The sequence below is a fragment of the Geotrypetes seraphini genome, chromosome 3, assembly GCF_902459505.1.
Source record: "Geotrypetes seraphini chromosome 3, aGeoSer1.1, whole genome shotgun sequence".
NCBI lineage: Eukaryota > Metazoa > Chordata > Amphibia > Gymnophiona > Dermophiidae > Geotrypetes > Geotrypetes seraphini.
Genome location: NC_047086.1, coordinates 389,996,196 through 390,022,351, shown reverse-complemented (window position 1 = coordinate 390,022,351; position 26,156 = coordinate 389,996,196). Strand labels below are relative to the sequence as shown.

Sequence of the window (26,156 nt, the reverse complement as noted above, 5' to 3'; positions counted from 1 at the left end):
CAGTGTTTTTTTATAATGGGAACAAAAATGGAAGAAAATTCTAAGTTGCTTTTAATTTTGTTGTTTAACCTTCTTACTCAGTCTCCAGATATGCTCCACTATCCCTACTAACCAGAATGGCCACTGCCTTGATCTTGTCAACTTCTCCAACTGTTCACTCTAATTTTTCCTCCTTTACTTCTTCCCCTCTCTGATCATCTAATAACTTTAACACTTAATCACCCCCCGCCCCTCCCCATTCCTGTTCAGCCTTTACCAATTCATTTAGCAATGTTCAGGCTATTTGATCCTTGTACTCTCCACCACCACCAAAAAAATAAATAAAAACCCTTCTATTCAAAAAACACATAAAACCGAACTAACACAATCAGAACTGTCCCAAGCATCACCTGCAACTACTCCATATGTACTTCTAATGTCATGACAATTTAGACATAATTTATGTTATGTTATGTTTGGAATAATGGTTACATATATGAGGTTCAATAAAAGAAAATTTTCACTGCCTGTTTCTATTCTGACCATTTATTCCATTTCATGGTTATTGCAAAAAAAAAAATAAAAAAATTTTTTTACATGGGGGGGGGGGGGGGGGGGGGTGGTCAAAAAATGATGGGCCCCGGGTGCCACATACCCTAGGTACGCCACTGCCAAGGGTCTAACTTAAGGAGCCAGTAGAGTATTATTTGTTGTTAGCATTTGAAATGCTGAATTGATTTTTACACTTATTTAAATGCCTCAAGTTTGAAAGGGCTTGCATATTTTTTCACAGTCTTAGAATTTTGATCTGCATTTCTAGGAAATAAGCTGCAAACCTCACCACTAGCTACCCCGTTAAGCCATTAAATTCCTTGCACTATTTTTCTTTGAACTCCCTCCTCTTTGCTGTTTTGATGTTGGCTTGTTAAATAGGATAACTTCCACCATCATTTCTGTTTATTCCATTTCATTTTTGCTTTCTGATATCTCACTCAATTTAACCCGTTCCACGTCATTTTCCCAACAAGGATTTTTTTCTTTCCAGTGGCATACCAAATAAATCTTTCAATCACAGTTCCATGTTTTCTCGTCCAGCTGCTATTGCACAATTCATTTTTATGATAGTCACTAAAATATATTAATGTTGTAGCACAAACTGATTTTTGAAGTACAGTATATATACACATGCATTTACACTCTGTCCCTAACAGCCTTCTTTCTCTGAATCTTTCTATACCTAGCAGTAGTTATAAAGCACATGTCCAATGTAGTCTGCTCTTCCACATCTTTTGTTCAGTTTTATAATTCCCTTCTCTACACTGGATTTTCTCCCATGCTTTTATTGAATTATGATACTGTGCTTGTCTCTTTCATCTCCTCTGCGAGGCTATTACAAACATCCACTTTCTATACAGAAATTTCATTAGATTATCCTTGAGTACTTCATTTTACCTTGATCTGACAACCCCTCATTCCACAGCTTCCTATTCTTTGAAACAGTCTTGCGTCTCATGTATTTAGTTCTTAGAGGTGCTTACATTTCTCCAAGGACAAGCAAGTTAGTCTCATAACAGGGTGAAGTGACCCAACAACATTTGGCTGTGATTCTTCACCTAGAATCTTCCGAGAAGTCTCACTGTGTACGCATATCATTTCCTGCTTATCATGTAGAACTTTCCTTTCTTTCCTGCAAAGTGGATATGATTTTAATCACATCAATTTAAATCACTAGTCAGAAAGACTTGATTCAAATCACGCCTGTGACATTACGAATGGATTAATGCAATTCATTTACCAAAAAATGTAAACATTTCATGAATATACAGCTTCGTGCTACATAATTAAAAACTAATCCTTATTTCATGCTGAATAACTTTCGGGCTATAATATTTTTTAAATAGAAAATTATCCTTAGATACATTTTTCTTCAAAAAAGCATTTTATTTAAAAAATATCTGATTTAAATGAAAAAAAAATAAAAATCAAATTTCTGTTTAAATCATTGATTTGTATCAACCCTGCTTTCCTGAGAGTGCAGATGTTTAGGACTTGAAAGGCAGCTAACCATTTTAGAATCTGCCCTCTGAGTCAACTCCGACTTACATCCTTTTGAATTTATGATCTCCAAAATTGTTCAGAATACTTCAAAAAGGTTTCAGCGACTAATCCAGAAATGATAATGTCTCAGTCTTCCACAGCTGCATCTCTGCCCTCCCCCCAGCAACAGCAGTCTCTCTCTAGCATTGCATTAACATTTCTGTAGGCCTTCTACATGTACAGTATAAAAATATACAAACGACAGTCTCTTTTATGCAAAGCTTACATTTCCAGAACAAAAGAGAGTAAGAATTTAAATTATGAAGGAGTGCTGAAAGGTTCTCAGCCTAACCAACCAACTTCCTAAATTCTGAGCATTATGTTCCCACTGTAGCTGAAAAGAGTGTTATTTTATTTTGTTATGTGCCAATTTGTAGAAACAAAATTCAGTGTTTTGACATTGTTTCAGATCATGAATTGAACCATATCCACATCATTGTCTTCTTGGTTGGGCTTAGAAATTTTCAGCAACTCCTTGTATTTAAAAAACTGTAGGGCAATAAATTTCACTTTCTTCAAGTGTTTGCACATCGTTTTAGGATCAGTCCGTTTTAATATAGCTGAAAAATCAAGTTACTAGTCAAAAATCAAATTACTATTTTTATGTCAACAAACAAGAAGATGAGGCTTCTCTTCAGCTATTGGAAAGCCATATGAATTTAGAACTTGTAAAAATCAAGGCCACTTACATCTTGAGCATTAGAAATAGCAGGCAAGCTCATAATAGCCATACTAGGTCAGACCAATGGTCCATCTAGCCCAGCATCCTTTTCCAACATTGACCAATCCAGGTCAGGAGTACCTGGCAGAAACCCAAATAGTAGCAACATTCCAGAATCCCAAAGAGAAACAAGATTCCGGAATCGCAGAGTAACAACATTCCATGTTGCCAATCCCAAAGCAAGCAGTGGTTCCCCCATGTTTGTCTCAATAGCAGACTATGGCCCAGATTAACTAAAGACATCAAGCTTGCATGCAAATGATTTGCATGGAAGTGCAAATCATTTGCATGCAAACTCACTGACTTGCTCAGTGAGCGATTGAGATATTTGCAGAGCCCTGACAGTAGTGACAGGAGAAGCCCCTTCCCAAGCACCTCAGGTTTATCAATGATCACTGACTTTAGTGAATCAGGTCTATGTACTTTTCCTTCAGGAACTTGTCCAAACCTTTTTTAAACCCATCTACATTTAACGCTGTTACCACACCCTTCAACAATGAGTTCCCATCCAAAATCCATCTAGACTACCTCCCTGTGCCATTTTATGCACTTGGGTTTGAGATGGACATACCCTGGCTTTGTAAATTAGGGACTTAGAGGTTTATAACATAAAATTTATTTATATACCGCAAAACCTTGCAGTTCGATGTGGTTAACAACAATAATAATAATAATAAAAAACTGTACAAACTCAGTGATATAAAAACTTAAGCTAACAAAATTTTTTTAAACAGAAACATCTTAAGCAATTTCCTAAAATGTTGGTATGAAATAGTTGGTTATCAAAATACTAAATTCCTTATCTCAAGATAAAACAGGAGTATGCATGTCTCAAAACACAAATAGAGCTTGTAAATTGAGAGCCATGATGTTATTAATCTAAGTACTCATATAGTGGAGAGGTGACAGTAATAACAAATTATTAAGAAATTCAGGAGAAAATCTCCAAGCCAGTATTTAAAATGGAGAGCTACCTTTTCAGTGTGCCCATTTCTGGATCATCTAGTGTGGGATGCCTTGGCCATAAACTGGTCATTCCTCTGTGTTCATCCTCCCATCCTAAAAATAAAAACCCAGGTTTCCAAACAAACCCATTACAGTCTCAAAGCGCCATGGTGGCCTTATCAGAAGTGGTTCTTTCTTCTCAAAAGACTCTCAATTTTTCCTCTGTGCTGGTTTTAGCCCTTCCCAAATTTATAACACAGAATGAATGCTTCCTTCTGCATCCAAACCTCAAATCCTTTAGCCCAAATTGAGTGTAAATTGAGCAGTTCTTAGTGTTCTCACTAGATCTATCAACATCTATTCAGGATATTTTTGTGGCAGCAAAAAAATGTTGTACCAGACACACCTATGCATTTAAATGGAATATATTTACCATCTGGTGTTTCAGTTGTCATGATCTTGTTCAGAATCCTTCAAACACCATGGTACAATACTTCTGTCATTTCTGTTGTCTTGTGCTGTAAATATCCTCCATTAGAGGACATCTGTGTGTACTCTCATCTTATCATTTCTTCAAAGGAAGATTTCCACGTTGTGTCTAGTGATTTACAGTTACAGTTAGTTTATTTGATATACCACATTGTTTAACAATTATAGTCAAATCAAGGTGGTTAACAAACAATAAAAGATCTGATATTAGGTGCTTGGAAACTTCTCTGTCTGTCCAACAGGCTCACAATCTAGCTAAAGCACCTGTATAAAACTATATAACTATAAGGTACATATCAAAAGAGTAAAAATAAAAACAACACAAAAAAATGCATAATTGAGATCAAATAAATAGGAAAATTAAAATAAAGAAATGAAGGAAAAAAAATTAACAAAGGACAATCTTATTGGACAGCAAGGAGGTCTGTGGAAAAGTCTGTTCCCAACCGACAGCAGTGCCCCAAAGCGGCTGAAGATATATAACCGTCGCTGCCGACGAGGCGGAGAAAGGCAGGATTCCAAGAGACAGGCAGGTCCCGGCAGTCATGGAGGGGTTTCTTTGTGTCCAACTACTGATATAGAAGCCACTTGTGCTGTGCGATCTTTTGTGTAGTCCTTACATTTCTAACAAACCTACTGTTGAACCCACAGAATCTAATCTCAAATATCTCACCAAGAAGATGCTCTTTCTAGTCACAGTCAGTGGAACTCTAGCATGTATCACCTGTAAATGACACACAGTACTGTATTTTCATGCATATAACGCGCGCGTTATACATGTTTTTACAAACCGTGCATAACCTTGCGCGGTATATGCATGAGCGCGGTATATAAAATTTTTTTTACATAGTTCCCACCCCGCCCGACGCCCGATTCATCATCCGGAAGGACCGCTCGCACTCCCACCCCGATGGACCGCTCGCACTCCCACCCGAAGAACCGCTCGCACCCCCACAGTCTCCCCCCCCTCCCCCATGGAGAAGCTGTCTACCTTGTTTCCGGATGCCAGTGAGCCCAGCTGTTTCCTCTGCCGGCGGTCCTGCCCCTTCTCTGAGCCCTGCGCTACGCTGCTTCCTCTTCCGGCGGTCCCGCTCTTTCTCTGATGTCAGAGAAAGGGCGGGACCGCCGGAAGAGGAAGCAGCGTAGCGCAGGGCTCAGAGAAGGGGCAGGACCGCCGGCAGAGGAAACAGCTTGGCTCACTGGCATCCGGAAACAAGGTAGACAGCTTCTCCATGGGGGAGGGGGGGAGGCTGTGGGGGTGCGAGCGGTCCATCGGGGTGGGAGTGCGAGCAGTGGGGGTGCGAGCGGTCCTTCTGGATGATGAATCGGGCGTCGGGGGGGGGCATCAGGCTTTCAGGATGGGGACAGGACTTCAAGGGGGGACAGGCAGACCTTCAAGGGGGGACAGGCAGACCTTCAAGGGGGGACAGGACTTCAAGGGGGGACAGGCAGACCTTCAAGGGGGGACAGGCAGACCTTCAAGGGGGGACAGGCAGACCTTCTGGATCCATAGTATGGAATGTTTGCTATTCTTTGGGTTTTGACCAGGTATTAGTGACCTGGATTGGCTACCATGAGAATGGGCTACTGGGCATGATGGACCATTGGACTGACCCAGTTAGGCTATTCTTATGTTATGTTCTAATCTGTAGGGGCCTTTGTTTTCACTTCTTATTTTAATGTATTTTTTTCTGGAAACTTATCAGTGTTTTTTATAATGGGAACAAAAATGGAAGAGAATTACCGTAATGTGTGTGGAATGGGGGGGGGGGGGGGGTGTTTAACTACCATAATTTCTTCAGCTAAATACCGGTAATTAAATCCACCTCAACCAGACATAGGAGAACTCACGCACCATTCACACACCCTCCAACCAAACACGTGAAAAGAAAAAACCTGTTCATTCTTATAAACAACCGTATAACTTTTAATCTAGAGTTAGTGAGTATGAATTCAGCAACAAGAACAGAAATTACATGTTCATTCTTATAAACTATAACATTAACCAGTAGATCAAACAAAGTATCGAGGACAAAATAATCTAAATACAGTTACCGTATTTACGGTAAAGTTGTAAATAAACAAAGTTTACAGGTTTATTCAGTCATCATCATCACAGTCATCTGAATCTTTGAATCCATCAAAATCCGAATTGTTATCATCGTCATTAAATAAAGTGAGCACGGCCTGCAGACGATCCTCGTTTATTTCCGAAGTAATATCGTCATCATCGTCATCATCATCGCTGATATCCATGTTGTTGCCTCCTTCCGCTGCACTGGTAGTACCCCTAGTGTCATTGGTTTCATAAACAATGCCCGCTTTTCTAAATCCATTTCGAATGGTATCTGGTGTTATTTTGTCCCATGCTGAAGCCACCCACTTGCAGACTTCTGTGAAAGTTGCCCGCTTCAGCCGCCCCGCGGGTGTGTACTCGTGCATGCCGCTCTGCATCCACTCCTCCCACTCCTTTCTAATAAAATTCTTGAATGGATGATCACTGCGATGTCAAGTGGTTGCAGCTTACACGTCAGGCCTCCAGGTATCACAGCGATGTGGGCACGAGTAGAATTAATGTAGGCCTGAACATTTTTTTCTTTGTGGGCAGCCATGGCATCAAAAATTAACAAGGATTTTTTTGCAAAGAATCCACCCTGTCTTGCTCTAAAGCATTTATCTACCCACAATCTCATTACGTCGCAGTCCATCCATCCCTTCTTGTTGCAGTGCACAACCACACTGGTGGGCAGGTTTTCACGGGGCATAGTGACCCTTTTGAAAATGAGCATGGGCTTTAACTTAACCCCGCTAGCTGAGCAACCAAGAACGACTGTAAAACACGTTCTTTCATGCCCAGTTGTGGTGATGGCAACAGATTTAGTACCTGTGGGGGCTATGGTTCTTGTCGCTGGAATGTCGAATGCCATTGGAATTTCATCCATGTTGATGACGTCCTTTGCAGTGATGCCAAGTTCAGATATTTCTTTGGCGACAAAGTCACGGAAATCAATCAATTTTTGCTGCCAGTCATCTGGAAGTCGCTGGCCAGAATCCACTGCTTCAAGTCATCCTCCAGCTGAGGCCATTTTGGTTTGGCCCCACGATGTGCCCGCTTTCGCGGATTGCATTTCTCCAGTTCCTTCTTATCTTTTCTCCATTCACGCACCGATGTTTCTCCAACATCGAACTCTCTCGCTGCGGCCCGGTTGCCTATTTCCTCAGCTTTCGCAACGACTTGAAGCTTAAAGTCCACTGTATATGACTTTCGTCTCATTCCTGCCATTATGGCGGTAAATTTAAATTTAATTGATAAACTCTACTACCGGGTAGTAGATGCAGAATACCAATCTGAAGAGATCAAATTAAAATGTGGACTCTACATGCAGCATTAATCTTTTATAGGCTTACCCAAAGGCTGAGATGCTGTTGTATAGTCAAAATAGTATTCACTGGGCAAATTACAAGGCCAGATAGAGGGGGGCCACAGCCACGTGGTGAAAAGCACACCGCCAGAAAAACCGCCTTGGTGACAGGTCAAAAGCGCGCCCCCACAACCCGGCGCAGAAAACTAAGCGGCAAGCATGCTCAGACCATTGCGCATGCTTACAGAGCTGGGAGCAGGGCAGGGCGGGCGAAAGGAGAGTCGGGGCAGCGAATGGAAAGTCGGGGCAACCAGAGGAGAGTCGGGGCAGCGAACGGAGAGTCGGGGCAGCCAGAGGAGAGTTGGGGCAGCCAGAGGAGAGTCGGGGCAGCCAGAGGAGAGTCGGGGCAGCCAGAGGAGAGTCGGGGCGGGTGAACGGAAAGTCGGGGCGGGTGAACGGAGAGTCGGGGCAGCGAACGGAGAGTCGGGGCAGCGAACGGAGAGTCGGGGCAGCCAGAGGAGAGTCGGGGCAGCCAGAGGAGAGTCGGGGCAGCGAACGGAAAGTCGGGGCAGGTGAACGGAAAGTCGGGGCAGGTGAACGGAGAGTCGGGGCAGCCAGAGGAGAGTCGGGGCAGCGAACGGAGAGTCGGGGCAGCGAACGGAAAGTCAGGGCAGCCAGAGGAGAGTCGGGGCAGGTGAACGGAAAGTTGGGGCAGGTGAACGGAGAGTCGGGGCAGTCAGAGGAGAGTCGGGGCAGCGAACGGAGAGTCGGAGCAGCCAGAGGAGAGTCAGGGCAGCCAGAGGAGAGTCGGGGCGGCATGCGCGATATACCCATGAGCACGGTATATAAAAATTTCTTTACATAAATTTGTGTTTTCCGCGCACTATACCCGTGTGCGCGTTTTACACGGGTGCGCGTTATCTACGTGAAAATACGGTACTGTCTTCTCATCTTAAATTCCTACAAATGGTAGTCCCTGTGAATAAGGAAATAGTGCTTCCTTTATTGTACCTTAAAGTGCAGACGATCCCATTTGTAAGGGCTTTCCAAAATCGACTGTAAAGTCTCTTGCTTACTATGTATAAAGAATCTGTCACAAAGTTTGTGCAGCTGTTTATTTGTTCTGTACTGTTCTCCCAAGGGAGCTCAGAATGGTTTATATGAATTTATTCAGGTAGTCAAGCATTTTCCCTGTCTGTCCTGGTGGGCTCACAATCTATCTAATATACCTAGCGCAATGGGAGGATTAAGTGACTTGCCCAGGGTCCCAAGGAGCAGTGGGGGTTTGAACCTACAGCCTCATGGTGCTGAGGCTGCAGCTTTAACCACTGTGCCACACTCTCCCCATCTTCTTCAGTTTCAGAAGACTTGACATTCCAGTAGCCAGAAGGATCTTAGCCAATTGGTTAGTGTCTTGTATTTAATTTTTGTTGTTAACAGACTGGTACTGTTGCCAAATGAACCTTGCCCATTTGGCTAATATCTTATATTTATTTCTGTTATGAACAGATTGGTTCTCTTATAATTAATAAAGTTAAACCATCTAATTAGAACTCCTACAGCTGCCATAACTTTCTTGAGGTTTGCTTCACTGATAATGTTTAATTGGTCATTGCTTCATATTTTCAGTTCTCATCATTGCTTGGACCAGTTTTCAATAAGGAACAGTGTTTAGTTAAGCTGTGCTGTGTAACCTTTCTTTGTAACTTCAGCAGCGCTCATGTTATCATTGGCATTAATCAAATTACCTAAAGTGCTGAGTGGGAATACCCACTTGTGTGTTTGACTCAGTTCTGCTTGTTGATGGAAAAAGGAATATTTCTCAATGCAAATATTTTTCATAGACAGCAGGATTGATCAGGCATACAATCCTTTCCTGTCCCCAAGTGTTGCATTCCTTGAACAATGGAGCTAACTGATCAGTTTAAGAAATTGTTATGAGTGGGAAGGGCTGTGTATTCTCAGAACTTTGGAAGTGTTGTTTCATCCTGGCACTTTTAGATAAAAGTACCCAGTTATGTGTCTAATGATTCTTGTTGTCTATGGGAAACACTTTTTAATGAATAGAAGCAGTATTTTCTATTAGCAAGCAGAAATGAGTCAGGCACACAAATAGATGATGTCATCCGAGAGCTCAGAGACAGAACTGCTTTTCCATAGCTCATAATTTTAGTAGAGTTCTGTGCTTGACATTACATGCTTATATTTTCAGTCAAATTCTGCTGTCCATGGAAGACAGCTGATACAAGTGAGCACAATTCTTTTCTGTACATAAGCATAGTTTACATGTGGAAAGTGGCTATTATAACATTGCACAGGAGAATAAATTCAAGCGATAAATGAAAAATAATGCCTCTACTTCCATAACCTTTGTTTAAGTGGAGATATTATTAGAAATAAACATAATTGTTGAAACTTGCCCTTTTATTACGTATATTTACTGTATATACTTGAATATAAACTGAGATTTTTGGGCCAAAACAATGACCCAAAAATGGGGGTCTCTATTTGTTTATATTTGAGTCTGCGCCCACTTGTCCCCCTTCTGGACTTGTTGCAGACCTCCCCTGGGCCTGCCGTAAGCCATAGTGGTTCAGCGGTGAGCAGGAACAGGAGGGATCCTTCCTGCCTCCTGTCCCGGCTGACTCTAAAGCATCCCACTTCCCTCCTGCCTCCCAGAACTCTAGAATGCCTACGTTGAAAGCTCTAGTGGTCCAGCTATGAATCGAGGCAGGAGTGATCTTCCTATACTCCTGCCCCTTGCGAGCTGCTGTCTGAAATGGCTGCCGTGAGTTCCCGCGATCTCACGAGGTTTGCCACGGAAACTCGCAGCATGCATTTTAGATAGCAGCTCGAATGGAGCAGGAGCATAGGAAGATCACTCCTGTCCCAGTTCACTGCTGCATCACCAGGGCTTTCAAGTAGGATTTTCGGAGATCTGGGAAGCAGGAGGTAAGTGTGATGTTTTAGAGTCAGCCTAGACAGGAGGCAGGAGGGATCCCTCCTGTCTCAGATCACTGCTAGACCACCAGGGCTTACGTCAGGCCCAAGAAAGACCTGCAAAGTATCAGGGGAGGTGGGACGATGCAGAGCCTGGCAAGGGAGGGAGGGGGGATGGGTACAGAACCTGCAGGACAGGGCACTTGAATATAAACCCTTGGTTTATATTCAAGTTAACATTCTCCCCCCCCCTTTTTTTTTTTTTTTTTTTAGGAGAAAGAAGGTTACCTTTATTCATATTTAAGCATATATGGTACTTTTCCCACACATTTCTTCCAATAATGGACAAGTTTTGGAAGAAATGATAAAATTGTACATCTAGTTGCTCATAGTCCTTTCCACCTCTTCATTTGAGTTGAACAGATGTTCCTGAAGGTATTCCCTTAATTTTAGAATAAAAAGATAGAAGTTACGTGGCACTAGTCTGAGCTGTATGGTGGATGGGATAAGACTGTAAGACTGATCTTTACAGTTGACTGTGATGTTTCATGCTGTGTGAGACCTAACATTGTTATGTAGCAATAAAATGTCCTTCTTGCACATCCAAATTCATCTTAATTCTTCTTTCAAAGACTTCAGTGTTGCAATATAATGCGTTGAGTGATCTTTTAATTGTCCTTTGAGTTTGTCAACCTCATTTGAGACTTGTCTGTTGCTGTCTCAGATCTAGTGGGCCGAAACATGATCGTGTTGAGTCCATTACAATAAAAGAGACTGAACACCAATTGGTCACCTTTGTTGTTGTATTTGCTGCTCACTGTTGTGAAGACAGTTTCTCCTGTTTGTTTTCCAAGTTGTCTCAGGTCATCCATTTTATTTTGGTCACACAAATCAGTTCATTGCAGTCCACAATCTTTACATTTTTTGGCCAACAGTACTCACATCAATACAGTCATCACCATAAACAACTTGCATGTGGCAGTGAATTTCAATTGGAGGGACTACACTTCTCCCTCCGTATTCGCGGTTTCAGCATTCGCCGTTTCGATTATTCACGATTTTTAGCTTGCTGGCTCCTCCCCCCCCAAATTACATCAACTTGTATAGAGAAATCGCTGATTTCAAGCTTTTACAGAGAAAATCGCTGATTCCCAGCACTTTCTTCACCATGTTTTGCCTCTCCTTCAGGAACAGGCCAGGTTTCACCATATTCACAATGGTTTTTAATAGAAAACAGCGAATAACATATGAAAAAGTTATTTGTTGTTTTTCTGTATTTGCGGTTCTGTTAATCCCCTATCACAGCAAATACAGAGGGAGAAGTATACTTCAACATTCAGAAATTATATCACAGCATGGTGCTTAAATTGCACTGAGTGCTCATTGCATGCTTCCATTTTACAAGCAATAGCAAAACAGTCTCTTCACAAAGACATTTCTCACCAATTCAGTTGAAAAAAGAGATTTCAAAGAACCAGTGAAACGCATCAATGCTGCCATCTGTTGATTAATTATGGAGGTAGAAGCATTATTTTTCAGTTAACTATGTATGCCAACCAGCCTACATAATTTCATACAGTCTGTACAGAGGCATTTCTGGGAATGTAGTTTGGATGACATAGGAGCAGAGTTGCAATGTATGTACTTTATAAAATTCACATAGATATTTTTAACTGCCTTGAAATAGATGAAAATTTGTATGAGTACATTTATATGATACTGGGGTTAGTTCTGGGAGCATGTTTTTTAAGGCACATGTGTGTTTGTTGCCTTTCTAAAATAAGCATAAAATGGATGTATTTTTTGGGAAATTGTTATAAAATTATGCCTCTCTTGCAATGTTTTCTGCCACATTACACAATTCAGTACATCAAATCACCCTCTCCCCAATTACATTTTCCTTTCTTTTAAAGTTTTTTCTCTCTCCTCTATCTTCTTGTGTTCTGTTTTTATTTACAGATAAATGCAGTATTTAAAACTAGAGTTGAAGGTATCTAGGCACATGTATTTAAAGAAGTATAAAGAGGAAATATGCTATTTTATAAGATCCCTTTTATAATATTTTATTCTAGTGCAATAGGTATATCATTCTGGACAGTATGGTATTCTCTCCATGCTCATGAGCCATGCAGAAGGAATCCACTCCAAGTTTTCAATTCCTCCTTCTCCAGAGGGCTTTGCTGCCCCTTCCATTTTTCATTCACGTCAGCCGGAAGGTATCTTTGTGATGTGCTCTGTATATTTCTTTATTATTTTTGGTGTTTTCTGAAGGATACACAGGACCGCAGAGTGGATGTGGTCCTAAAAAGGCAGTTCAAAGCTTTGGCCTAAGGGATTAAAGCAGCTGCCTTTGTGGAATGTACTTGTCATACCAAAATGCATGGGCTCACCCTGGCAGAGGATGAGCCTTTGCCCCAGCTCATATTAGCATGGGTGGATTGTGTGGCCAGAGTCATGATCAAAATATCGGCTTATTCGATTTCAGCCCACAGGAAATGGGCAGGAGATTCCACCTCAAAGGCAGACTCCCTTTCAAAGGTCATATTTGTTCGGAAAGGGTCTGGACAATCTGATGGTCAGTGTCACAGATCGCCAGCCAAAATCTCGGCCTGACAACAAACCGAGAACTTTTAGAGTTTCTGGGTGGTCTAATTTTGCAATTCCAGGTGTTTCCAACAGTACTCGGGAAGAGCCTCATCTCAGAGTTCCTATCATTGATCATGGCAGGGAGGGTTACAGGACCTAGGCAAATCCAAGCCTCCAGTCTCCATCCTTCTTCAACCTCCAAGAAGGTGCAATGACACTAGGGCTGAAGTCTTCCCCCTTAGGATAGGAGGAAGGCTCTCAGCATATACAGAAGTCTGGGAGCAGATTTCATCAGACTGCTGGATGCTGGAGATCATTTGGGGAGGGTACAAGCTTGAGTTTGCCCATCTCCTAACAAACTGGTTTGTGGACTCTGTGCTGGCTAACAGTGGAGTCCAGAGTTACATTCATTTAACTAGCAGTTTAATAATATCACTAAACTAGATTCTGCAGTTCCTTAAGGAAGCTTGCTTTATTGTAATTTAAAACAAAGAAATGAATTTACAGTTCTGTAGATCTAAGGATTTCTGCTCTCTTCCAAATCAACATTTCAACCCGCATATCCCAAGGGCTAGGGAACTAGGAATGGATTTTCACTACTCTGTGAAATTGGTAATACTGTACCCTAAATTTAACACCACCAGATTACTTAGAAGCTGGCAAATTAATGTGTAATATCATAAAAGGATACAGTCCCGCTTTAAACCATGTGCTCTTTGACAAAATGGATTCTGATCTCACACAGTGGGGAAGGTGAATGAGGAATTGTATACATACTGCATTTTTATGGTTTTGGCATTTCAAAGCTGACATTCAAAGCAGTAGGCACTGGAGGATTAAGTGGCTTGCCCAAGGTCAGAAGGAGCAGCACTGGGATTTGATCTCGCAACCTCTGGGTGCAGAGACAGCAGCTCTAGTCACAGGATGCAGCAAAGCCCCTGGGAGCTTGACTGCATTGCACACTCTGTTTACATGTCTAAGATAAGCTCTGTGCACTGCAGCTTTGCACACTGAGCCAGGAGCTCCTTTCATTAAGTCCTCAACAGGGTATATTGTCTACATCTTAAACAGTACTCTGTCCACATAAATAATATGGGAACATAACACTCCCCGCCTGGTATCTGTAGATACCACTATTGTTATTTAAACTTAATAATACCACATAGCCCATTTAAAGTCCATAGTCACTGAAGCTTGATTTGATGTCTTGTGGCTTGTCTTGACCTCTCTAACATGTGGATGAACTCTATCTGGCAGTCTCACAGGAATTCTAATGAGAGACTGAGAACAAACAACATAAAAGAGAGAGAGTCTCTGGAGTGGACAGTGGTCTATGATGTCCTTGTCTCAGGTTCCTTCTTGATGTAGGATGATCACTTTGGTAACTGGTTGCGTGAAGGTCTTCGCTGTCCCTGGTTCACAGGTGGTGTCAAATTGCTCTTGGTGAGCTGAAACTCTGTCTCTTTGATGGCACTTGGCTGCTGAGTGTCTGGTCTTGCCTCAGCTGATTGATGAGTTGAGTTGCGATGTAGATTAGGCGTGCTATGGCCCTTTTGAGTGATGACCAACTTGAGCAATAAGAAAACCGATGAGCTCATAAGTTGCTGTCAGTTACAATCTTTGTGGCAAGAATAATCATGTCTGGATGGATCTCTGTGTCAGACTCAGGGTCTGTTAGTTCAAAGGGATTCTCTTCAGCTGACAGTGTATGACCAGGTTTTAGGAGAAATTCTGGTCGTGCTAGCCAGGTAGTTTCTATTAGCTGGGATGCTAGCATGGCTCTGGTTGCATAGTCCACTAGATTCTGATTTGGTAGCACATAATGCCACTGCTCTGGTTGTGTTCACTTTATACGTTCAGCTCTATTGCTGATGTATACGTAAAATATCCTGGTTTGGTTGTAGATGTAACCCAGGATAACTTTGCTGTCAATGTAGAAGTTGACTGTGCTCACTTGACTGTCATGTTCTTTAAGTACTATCTCTGCTATTTCTATGGCTAGTACTGCTTCACATAATTCCAAGCACGGAATGATATGACTAGGTTGAGGTGATAACTTGGCTTTGCCGAAAATGAATCCCACCTGGGACATTCCATCTGCATCTGTTGTTTTCAAGTAGTCTATCCCTACTATGGCATCTGAGAAGATGCAGATTTCTCTGTGACATGCAGTAACGAGTGCTATAGAAACATAAGTACATGAGATATGCAGTTGTTCAAGAGTCTTTAAAGAATCTTTCCATCTCTCCAATTCTTGTCGCATTTCTGGTGGCATTGGAACATCCCACTCAGTGCTTTGAGAAAGCTTTCTTAATAGGGTTCTCCCTTGGATGATTACTGAAGCCACAAACCCCAGTGGATTGTTCAGGCTATTAACTGTCAATAAGACATCTCTGCATGTATATGGTTTTTCTTAGTTAGACACTTGAAATGTGACAATGTGTTTGTCCCAATATAGACTTCTTTGAAGTGGATGGGTATCCACTCTGAGATCTAGATCTTTTAGATCCTTGGCATAATCTTCTTGAGGAAATGCTGCCATTACTTCTAAACTGTTAGAAGCAATTTTATGAAGTCTGAGATTGGCCTCTGCCAACATTGTTTGTGTTCTTTTTAGCTGATCAATTGCCTCCCCAGCTGTGGGCAAGGATTTCAAGCCATCATCTTCTTAAAAGTTCTATACAATGAAGTGTCTGGCATTTGTGCCATACTCTCTCTCTCCCTCTTGGGCTGTCCTTCTAAACCCATATGTTGCTACTGCAGGTGATGGACTATTCCAAAGACATGAACTTTCATTCTGTATTCTACATCCTCCTGATTGAGATCATGATTGCGATTCTACAGGAATCTCAAATAATTTCTGTAATCTGGATGCACTAAAAACAGTAGAACATTTGCTGGATGTCTGCTGTTACAGTGATAGGTTCCTTTCTGAAGCGAATCAGGAATCCTAGTAAGCTGTTGATCATATCGGGTCCAGAAAGCAGCACATTGTTGAGGGAGACTCCCTGGAATTGAGCATTGGAGTCTTGATCTGGCCTGGCTTTTGTGGATGGTACATGCCAAAGATAGATAAGTACCAGCATTCTTTGTTATCTTTCAGTGGTGGAGCTGGTTCTGTATGGTCATTGTTCAGCATGTTCTGCATGAATGTTATAAAGTACAGTTTTGTTTCTGGTTTCTTTCACAGCGTTCTCTGCAGTGAAGTGAGCCGAGATAGAGCTTGCTCTCTATTGTTCAGAAGTTGTATTCTGGGTGTCCAAAAGGGTAGAGGAGCCACCCAACTGTTGGACTTATCTTTAGAGAATTCCTGTTCCATTATCTTGAGGAACTCTCTATCCTCAACTGAAAGAGTTGGTTTGTCATCATCCTTGAGACTTGGAACACTGTACCAGCCAAATTATCTTCTGGATCTGGTGGTGAAGTGTTCTGATAGATCAGTGGTTCCCAACACTGTCCTGGGGGATTACCAGCCAATCAGGTTTTAAGATATCCCTAATGATATGCATGAGAGAGATTTTCATATAATGGAAGTGACAGGTATGCAAATCTCTTTCATGCATATTCATTAGGGATATCCTGAAAACTTGACTGGCTGCTGGCCTCCCAGGACAGGGTTGGGAACCACTGCAGTAAATGATTGAACTAGGTTCTGGTTCTTTCCAGCTGTAGAAGTGAGGGATGGAGAGAGAAAGCAAGAGAGACTTTGAAATGGGAGGTAGGGGAAGAAGAAAGATACTGATAGGGTATGAATAAGAAACTGTTGAAGGGAGGAAGAACTCAGTTGGGAAAATTTGACAGTAAAGACCAAGTTTAACCAGAAATCTTTTGTACCTTTCAGATAGCAAGAAAATAGTATTCTACTGCAATAGGTGTGCCATTCTGGACAAGCGGGTTATATCCCAGTGATTGTGAGCCTTGCAGAAGGAATCCAGTCCGGATTTTAAATCCCTGCTACTTCACAGAGGGATCTACTGCCCCTACAGTTAGTTCCAAAGCTGGCAATAGCCCCTTCTAGAAACTGATATGAAGGAGAGATACAGAGAAACTCCCCAAAGAACAAGTCTGTTCTGCTCTGAAATATAACAAACATGTTAAACATTGAACAGTCAAAATAGTGAAACAATCATGCCAAACAGGAATATTAATGGAGTTACCCCAAAGTGTTCTAGTAATAGACTACTCTTCATACCCTTAAGGTCTCACTGGCATCCAACTTGCAAGTTTGGATAAGAACATTCTGAGTGAGACAGTAGGCAGACACAGGAAATAAATGATGAGGCGGGGGTCCAGAATGACACACCTCTCTACTAGAAAAGATATTAGCAAGGTAATAATAATAGTAATAAGGTAAGCAGGGAGGGTCTGGGTGTAGAGCCTGGTAGGAGAGGGAGGGAGGGGGGCTGGGTGCAGAGCCTGGCAGGGCAGGGCACTTGAATATAAACCTCTGATTTATATTTGAGTCAACCTTTTTTTTCCCCTCCTTTTTGGAGGGAAAGGGGTCACATCATTTTGTATTTGGATCGGTTTGTATTTGAGTGTATATGGCAGTGTCTCTCAAACTTTCTTGAGCCGGGGCACACTAAAGGTAGTGGCAATGGCTTCAGGCACCCAGAAGTGTGCAGATGTTGCCATGTTGACATCACGCATATGTGTGACATCATCACATTGACGTCCGCGCATGTGCAGAGGCCCTCCAAATGAGTCATGAGACGCCAGCAGGGAAATGGGCTGGAGAGAAGGAGAGGCACTGGCACCAGCTGATAGCTTGAAGTAGTTGAGAAACACTGCTGTAGGCAAAGTCTAACAAATATCAACTGAGTACCCCAACTACAGACCTCCCTAGGCCCACCCAAGCTCTGCCCTAGATCCCTTCCCCTTTACTAATTGTAATGCAATTTTTGCCATTCATTTTTCATGTACACACAATATATACACAGCAGATATAAATTTTCAAAACTGACACATTTCGATCACTATATTGAAAATAAAATCATTTTACCTACCAGCAATCATCTGCAGGCTGCTGTAATTACCTTTAAAGGTGAGACTGGGAGGCCAGAGGGGAAGCTGGAGGACGTTAGAGAGAAGGGAGAAACATTCAGGCCTTTGGCGAATCGGGCAGCGCAGACACCGTACTGTGTAGGGAAGTCAGCTGGCAGACGCCTCTCTTCCTCCTCAGTGTGCCGCAGCACACTTGGAATCTCTGTCTCAGAAGGCACAATAGTGTGCCCCGACACACAGTTTGAGATACACTGATATATAAGGGGACCTAAGGGAGAGGGAATTTGGATGATGAAGGGGATGTCATAGGGCAAGGGATCTTCAAGGAGAAGATGTGATTTGGGAGAAAGAGAGAGGGAGCAGCGCCAGATTTTGAGCGCTGCCCCTTTAAAAATACTGCCTGACAGCTTTGTAGTGTTATTCATTTTGTTTATGTTCATATTAGATTCTTCATACACCGCCTTTCTGTGGTACAACCAAAGTGGTTTACGTGGTAATGGCCTATTTGCATGCTATGCATCTTATTACTGTGTAACCTGCAGTACTTTATATTAATGTGCATTATCCTAATATAATTTTGTTATTGCCCTTTAACCTGTTATCTGAAACAGGTCCCTTGGTTGGTAACAAGGTTGTATAATTTACTGCATTTTTTCCACTAATAAACAACGCCTGTATCTTGTACATTTTCTGCAGTTTGCTTGTTGTTTATAGAAAGTAAATGACTCATTCTTTCTGTTTCCCTATACAAGATGCTAAGGTGAAATAAACATTATTTTGAGGAATATTTCAGGAAGAATATTTATGAGAAGGTGCTTAGGAAAGGAAGCAGTGACTTCAGGAAGCTTAGGACTTGTCGCATACCAATGAAGGATGTTTCTTTTAAAATTCAAATTTTTCTGTATAGAAAATGAAAATCATACCCTCTTTATTATAGTAACATAGTAGATGACGGCAGATAAAGACCCGAATGGTCCATCCAGTCTGCCCAACCTGATTCAATTTAAATTATTATTTTATTTTTTTTTTCTTCTTAGCTATTTCTGGGCGAGAATCCAAAGCTTTACCCGGTACTGTGCTTGGGTTCCAACTGCCGAAATCTCTGTTAAGACTTACTCCAGCCCATCTACACCCTCCCAGCCATTGAAGCCCTCCCCAGCCCATCCTCCACCAAACGGCCATATACAGACACAGACCATACAAGTCTGCCCAGTAACTGGCCTAGTTCAATATTTAATATTATTTTCTGATTCTAAATCTTCTGTTGTTCATCCCATGCTTCTTTGAACTCAGTCACAGTTTTCCTCTCCACCACCTCTCTCGGGAGCGCATTCCAGGCATCCACCACCCTCTCCGTAAAGTATAATTTCCTAACATTGCCCCTGAATCTACCACCCCTCAACCTCAAATTATGTCCTCTGGTTTTACCATTTTCCTTTCTCTGGAAAAGATTTTGTTCTACGTTAATACCCTTTAAGTATTTGAACGTCTGAATCATAAGGGTCACTTAGCAGGGAGTATTCTAAAATTGGGGGTTCATACAGTGAAATAGAATGTTTGCTTGATTTGTATATTTTCTGGAGTATTGCCAGAAACACCTTGTGTGGCTAGAATCCAGCCATTCCAGGTGACATTGCTGTCAGTGGTGTCAACCCATAGTTTTTTAGATATATAGTTAGGGAATATTGCTCCCACCTGTGTAGGTTGTGTTTCAGAAGGAGGTACCGCAACAAGAAGGAAATTAGGTTTAGGCCTAAACATCCTTCTCGAGTATTGGTTTGATCTGTGTGTTCTTGCTCCCACCCTATTGTTAATTATTCCTGGAATTGTGTGCAGCTGTTTAATATGTTGTACCTTTACTTCAAGATAATATTATGTCCTCAGAAGAGAAATATCAATAAAGAAATAACATAAAATGTATTCAGCTCTGAGACAAGGGGCATCTGTCTCCCAAGTGTTTGAAAATGTGAAGGTATGTGGCAGCTCAGTGGTATCATTATTGAACCTATATAGCATAGAAAAGTGGTGACAACCAGAATGGTAACAAATAAGTCCCTCTAAAGTTAGGTGCTGATATCGGCACCAATTCTATAAAATGTAGGCGCCCATTATAGAATCACACTTAGCGTCACCTAAGCATACTTAGGTGGTGCTCAGCATCCCAATATTTAGGCAGCCCTAATTTATGCCTGGCTTTTCTTTGCTTAAAGTTAGGAGCTGATATTGGAGCCTAATGGCACCTAATTCACAAGAGGCACCTAACTTGAAAACATCCCATGATCTGCCCCCTAGCCACGCCCACTTTTATTGTAGGCGCTTTGGGCTAAGTGCCTACTTTTTATAGAGAGAGGTTTTTCAAGTTAGGTGCCTTACTTTGTTTTAAGTCCAGTTAAAGCCGATTGTGAAGTACTGAGTGCTCATATTGGCACTGGTTAAGCCTATTGATCAATTAAGCTACTGTAGGTGCCGATATTAGTGCCTAACTTTAGGTGGATTTTATAGAATCAGGGCCACACTGTATAAGAGGATGGTTTATTGAGAGACTGACCCAATATATCATCTCTTTATACATTATTCGATTCCTTTGGCTACTCTTTACTCCATACCATCCATGACTGTTTTGTTCCTCTTTTAAAAAAAAAAAAAATAATAATAATAATTGATTTTACCATTAGTGAACTTTGAATGTAGATTTTTTTAGCTGACCATTCTATAATTTAACAGCTTTCTTGATCTGGTCTTTTTTTTTTCCTTCATAATTTTTAGTTCCATGCTATGGATACTTTGCATAAACACAACTACGACTTGAGTGGTGCCATTAGTATTCTTGTACCTCAAGGAGGACCTGTGCTATGCAGAGATGAAATGGAAGAATGGTCTGCCTCAGAAGCTAGCCTGTTTGAAGAAGCTTTGGAAAAATATGGCAAAGATTTCAACGATATACGTCAAGATTTTGTAAGTACAGAAAATGTTTTTCTACTGTTTGGGGAGAAATTACTATGTGATGCAATGGAGGAACTTTATACTTTTTTTCAGGATCACTTGTAGCCTATACAGCAGAGATCATTACTTTTTGCAAGTTTATTGTTTGTTTATAGAAAGCTTCTATACCGTATAATGACTGGGAAGTCACTTCAGAGCAGTTTACATGAGCTTCTGTAATGGTGTTAACAATACACCATACAAAAGTATCTGTAGTGGTATTACAGTTCAGATTTAGAGAGTTTCTATGGTAGTATTTAATATTGCTCCAGAAGGGACTTGCTAATGGTTCTGGAACATTTAGGTATCATGTGGGAGCCAGTGTAACAAAACAAAAACTTCAGTGTGAGGGCCATGACCATCACCACGCAAAGATGCAGATACCCTGTCAACTTTCACCATCCTGTCTTCACTCCTTCAAGCTGGCTTGCCCCCACCCCCAATTTTAATTTCCCCCTATACTTTCTCAGTAGATTTGTTTGTGGTGCCATCTTTTAAATCGCTATTCTGTTTTGTTTTGTTGTTCTAGCACCGCATAGCTCTTGGTGAATTTGAATAGAATGGTAGCTGGTGCAAAGCTCAAACTCCATAAGAGCATCTTTGCTTGCTTTTACGCATGAGGTAATTTTACGCAAATAAAAGAAAAAAAAAAAAAAAGCATAGAGTGGGCAGATAACCTGCATGGAACCTGCTACAACACTGGTTACCTTTCTTGGCATACTGAATCATGCTGATCTTTATCTGCCATCATTTGTAGTAGTGAATATATGTTTTATATAGGTGCAGGTATTAGAATAACTGTTATGAAGATCTACCAGCAACAAGTCTGAAGAAAGGAGGGGGAAATTGTGTGCTCGGTGAAAGAGTCATGAGCCACACTTAGGGTTGATGGGAGCCGTCACTGGTCCCTGGGCCGCACATTGAAGAATACTGTTCTGTGGGATCTCCCTCTAAAAATGCGGCCTATAAAATTTCCTGATACAATATAGTACTGTTTTTGCTAGAGCTTCATATTAGGTGGACTTTATATTAGGTTGCCTAGGGCAGTGTTTCTCAACTTGGTCCTGGAGTACTCCCTTGTCAGTCAGGTTTTCAGGCTATCCACAATGAATATGCATAAACTTGATTTGCATACACTGCCTCCATTATATGCAAATTTCTTTCATGGATATTCATTGTGGATATCCTGAACACCTGACTGGCAAAGGAGTACATAACATAACATTGTGCTTATTGACCACATAACCAGAAATTCAACGTGGTTTACAAAAAGTTATAAAAGTAAACATGTTACATGAAATAAGATGATTCATTAAACAGTCAAATATTTAGAAAAAAGATAGGTCTTCAGTTGTTTTCTAAAATGGCCATAGGACTGGGTAGTAAGCAACAATATTCGGAATTTGTTGTCATGAAGAGTTGCCTGAGTTGAGAAACACTAGCCTAGGGTAACTGGACAGGAAAGTGCCTATTTTATACCACTATGATCCTGAGACAAAACAGTCCATGCAACAATGACACTCAGGTTCTCCAAGGACAATTCTAGAGGTAGAGCACAGCTCTGTTTCTAGATGTGGGGTACACCTTCACTTCTGAATGTTGGGCGTAGTCACATCTCTGAATGCAGGTTACGTGAGACAAAATTCCATCAGTGGATGTAGGGCACATCCTCATCTCTGGATATAGTGAGCAACGTTTTTTTAAGGTGTAGTGCATAATTTCATATTGGGATGTCAAGCGTAATTCTTTCTTAGTTTGTCAAGTTTAATTCCATCTTTGGATGAAGGTCATGGCTCAATTGCTTCATGGGGGAATATAGCTTCATCTCTGGGTGTAGCATGTGTGACCGGGTAAGACCTGGACTGGAGTAGTCTGAGCCCTGACCAGGGTCATCCAAGCCTCAGCCAAGTGGTTGAATGAGGCATGGAGAGTAGAGGGGTATCTGCATCAAAATAAAAAGGTCCAGTACAGGTGTTTTAGTGTGAATTTTAAGATGACTTTATTCTCTGACTTGTTTGCATAATATTTTTTTTTTCCCCCCTTCTATCTCATTATTCCCTGCCTTCACTCTCCAATATGTCTAGTTAAAGTCTAAATGTTCACAATCCCCTTTTCTTTATTCCTTTTTAATTATATTAATTATTGTACTATTTTTAACTTGTAAACCGGCTAGATCAGGGGTGTCCAATGTCGGTCCTCGAGGGCCGCAGTCCAGTCGGGTTTTCAGGATTTCCTCAATGAATATGCATGAGATCTATTTGCATGCACTGCTTTCAATGCATATTCATTGGGGAAATCTTGAAAACCCGACTGGACTGCGGCCCTCGAGGACCGACATTGGACACCCCTGGGCTAGATACTCGTTGATGGTCGGTATAGTAAAAATTTAATAAACTTGAAACTTGAAACTATACTGTAGTGCAATTCAAACATACAAACAAAAAACTCTCATTGGTGGCTAAACAGCCTGTTAGCCCACCATGCTTATTTGCTTTACAGCTCAAAAAAAGAATATGGCAACTTCAAACAGCTTGCTTCTATAGTTTCAAGTTTATTAAGTTATAATATACCGACCATCGACGGACACCTGGCCGGTTTACAATGTTAAAAATGAAAGGTTAAAAGTAAATTATTATTAAAAAAAAAAAAAAAGGGGTGGGTGGGTGGGAGAAGTGTAAACATTAATTGGACAAATTACAAGTACAAACATGAGCTTGAGGATGAAGGGGAAAAGGAAAGTCGATGAATACATCGGTAAAAAGAAAACAATTTAAAAGGGAGGGAATATGGGTATAAGATCAGGGGAGGGGATCGCTTCTTAAAAGCAGTTCGTATTGAATTTGCTGGCTGTTGAAGAAACAAATATTTAAATGCTATGGTATGCGCGTCTTTGAATAAAAATGTTTTTAGTTTAATCCTGTAATTAGCCATCTCACCCTAAGCATGGGCTTCTTAACTCTTCTGTTACCCTTACTTAATCCAAAGCAGTCATTCTTAATTTCTCTGTTACTTTGTTTTGTGAGGCAACACCACATTACCAGAAACAGCTTTTTACTTCCCTCAGACTTCACTCTGTGACCATGCCTTCAAACATGCCTAATTCCTCATGCTCCATTTCAATATCCTTTACTGACATTTCTTCTGGCATTTCCATCTCGTATTCAGTACCTTCAAAAGAAAGATTAGAGGCTTCAATTCTGAGGTTTTCTACCTGCCTTCTGAATTCAGGCTTGCACAGCTCTACTTCTTCTGAAGGATTCAGGAATGCTGTAAGTTTGTGGTTGTCTCCTTGGCCTAGAGACCACACCCTTTTCTCTAGCATGGGGCTGATTGCCTCTCAAAACACATGTGGTTCTCTGGTGCTTTGCTAATGAGCCTGGATAGCTTCCCTGCTCACTAACCCTGCCCCCAGAAGAGCTGATTGCAGGAGCTAATCCCTTTGTGCGTTTTGCTATCACCTGCCTGGTGCATGCTGGTACCTGTAGTTTTTTGCCTTTAGCATTCCCTACACTAGAACTAGGCAAGTATAATCGGGTCACTTTTGGGTTGCCTTTCACTGGGGATAAATTCCCTAACCTGCCTACTCCTAGGGGTAGGTTTAGGGATAGTTTTAGAGAGCTTCAGGGTTTCTTCCAGCATGACAGGACTTTCCCTGTCACACATGCTACTCCTTTTTTCAGGATGTCAAGTGCTTTTCCAGCTTTGATTGTGGAGCACTCCTCTGTCTCAGAATGGCATTTGACACTGGCTAGTTAAGTTCTGATTTTCAGTGCTTTTAACTGGCCAGGTTAACAACATAAATAGGATTGCATGAAAGTCAGTCTTATCTTTATGTAGAAACCCATAGCTGGTTAAGTGAATATCTCATGTAACTGGCTATGTGTTAACTTGTTCTGGAAACCCGGAAATTGAATGCCAGTGCCTGCACTGAATTTCAGAGTTTGAAGCCAGCAGTAGAGAATGACATAGGGACAAATTTGTCCCCATCCCCACAGGAACTCAATTTCCTTGTCCAGTCCATGCGAGCCTCAAGGACTTATGATTTTAAAGTGTTTGAGACTTGTGCAGATGAGGACGGAGTTTGTAGGAATGGGTCAGGGTCAGGAAAAGAACTTGACGGGACGGGAAAATGAGTTCTCGTGGGAATGGGGAAAAATTTGTCCCCGTGCTATTCTCTATTCAGTAGCAGTCAGCAAAATGCTGATCACCACCAGCTAAATATCGGGCCATACATGTTTTATATAATCATGCTTATAGCTTTCAAAAATAATATAATAGAACATCGTTGTCATTGGGGCCACCAAGTAGAGAATGACATGGGGACAAATTTTTTCCCATCTCTGCAGGAACTCATTTTCCCGCTCTGACCCCGTGAGTTCTTTTCCTGTCCCTGCCCCATTCCTGCAAGCTCTGTCCTCATCTGCACAAGCCTCAAACACTTTAAAATCATAAGGGTTCGAGGCTTGTGCAGTTAAGGCAGAGCTTACAGGAATGGGACAGGGATGGCGACAAAACTCACGTGGATGGGACGGGGACAAATTTGTCCTCGTGTCATTCTCTACTGTTAAGCTCTCTGTCTGTGATAGTAGATTTCATGGGGACACCAGGAAATACTTCTTCACCAAAAGGGTAATTGATCAATGGAATGGTCTTCCATGTCAGGTAGTCGAGACCAGTAACACGCCTGACTTCAAGGGACGATGGGACAGACAGGTGGGGTCGCTCAAGAGGAATACTTAATAGACGGATTCTCGAGGGAAGGAGGGAGGGTTCTTGAGTGGGCAGACTTGGTGGGCTGTCGGCCCTTTTCTGCTGTCATACTCTATGTTTCTATGTACAACAGACTATGTGAATTTTAAGGCCAAATATCTTCAAGTCACATAACACCAGCCTACATTGGAGGTTTGTTTGCTGTTTGGAGCCTCTTAACTGCTTGGATTTTTTTTGTGACTTTTATATTTTTTTATATTTAAGACAGCCAAGGACCCAATTGTTGCAAGTACAGGAGGTGCAGTTAAAAGATGTGAAATTTTCTGTACTGCCTCATGAGA

General features: G+C 41.5%; 1 protein-coding gene across 5 annotated transcripts in view; it reads left to right on the top strand.

Annotated features, from left to right (window-relative positions):
* MTA3 (metastasis associated 1 family member 3) overlaps positions 1-26,156 on the top strand; it is a 459,795-nt gene that overhangs the window by 210,944 nt on the left and 222,695 nt on the right. For all 5 annotated transcript variants that reach the window (XR_004538871.1, XM_033939005.1, XM_033939006.1 and 2 more), the window contains exon 9: positions 20,890-21,078. Coding sequence is in view for 4 of the 5 variants with exons in the window: in XM_033939005.1 (XP_033794896.1) it covers positions 20,890-21,078 (189 nt within the window). In the remaining variant the exon portion in view is untranslated. The remainder of the gene's footprint in view (positions 1-20,889; positions 21,079-26,156) is intronic.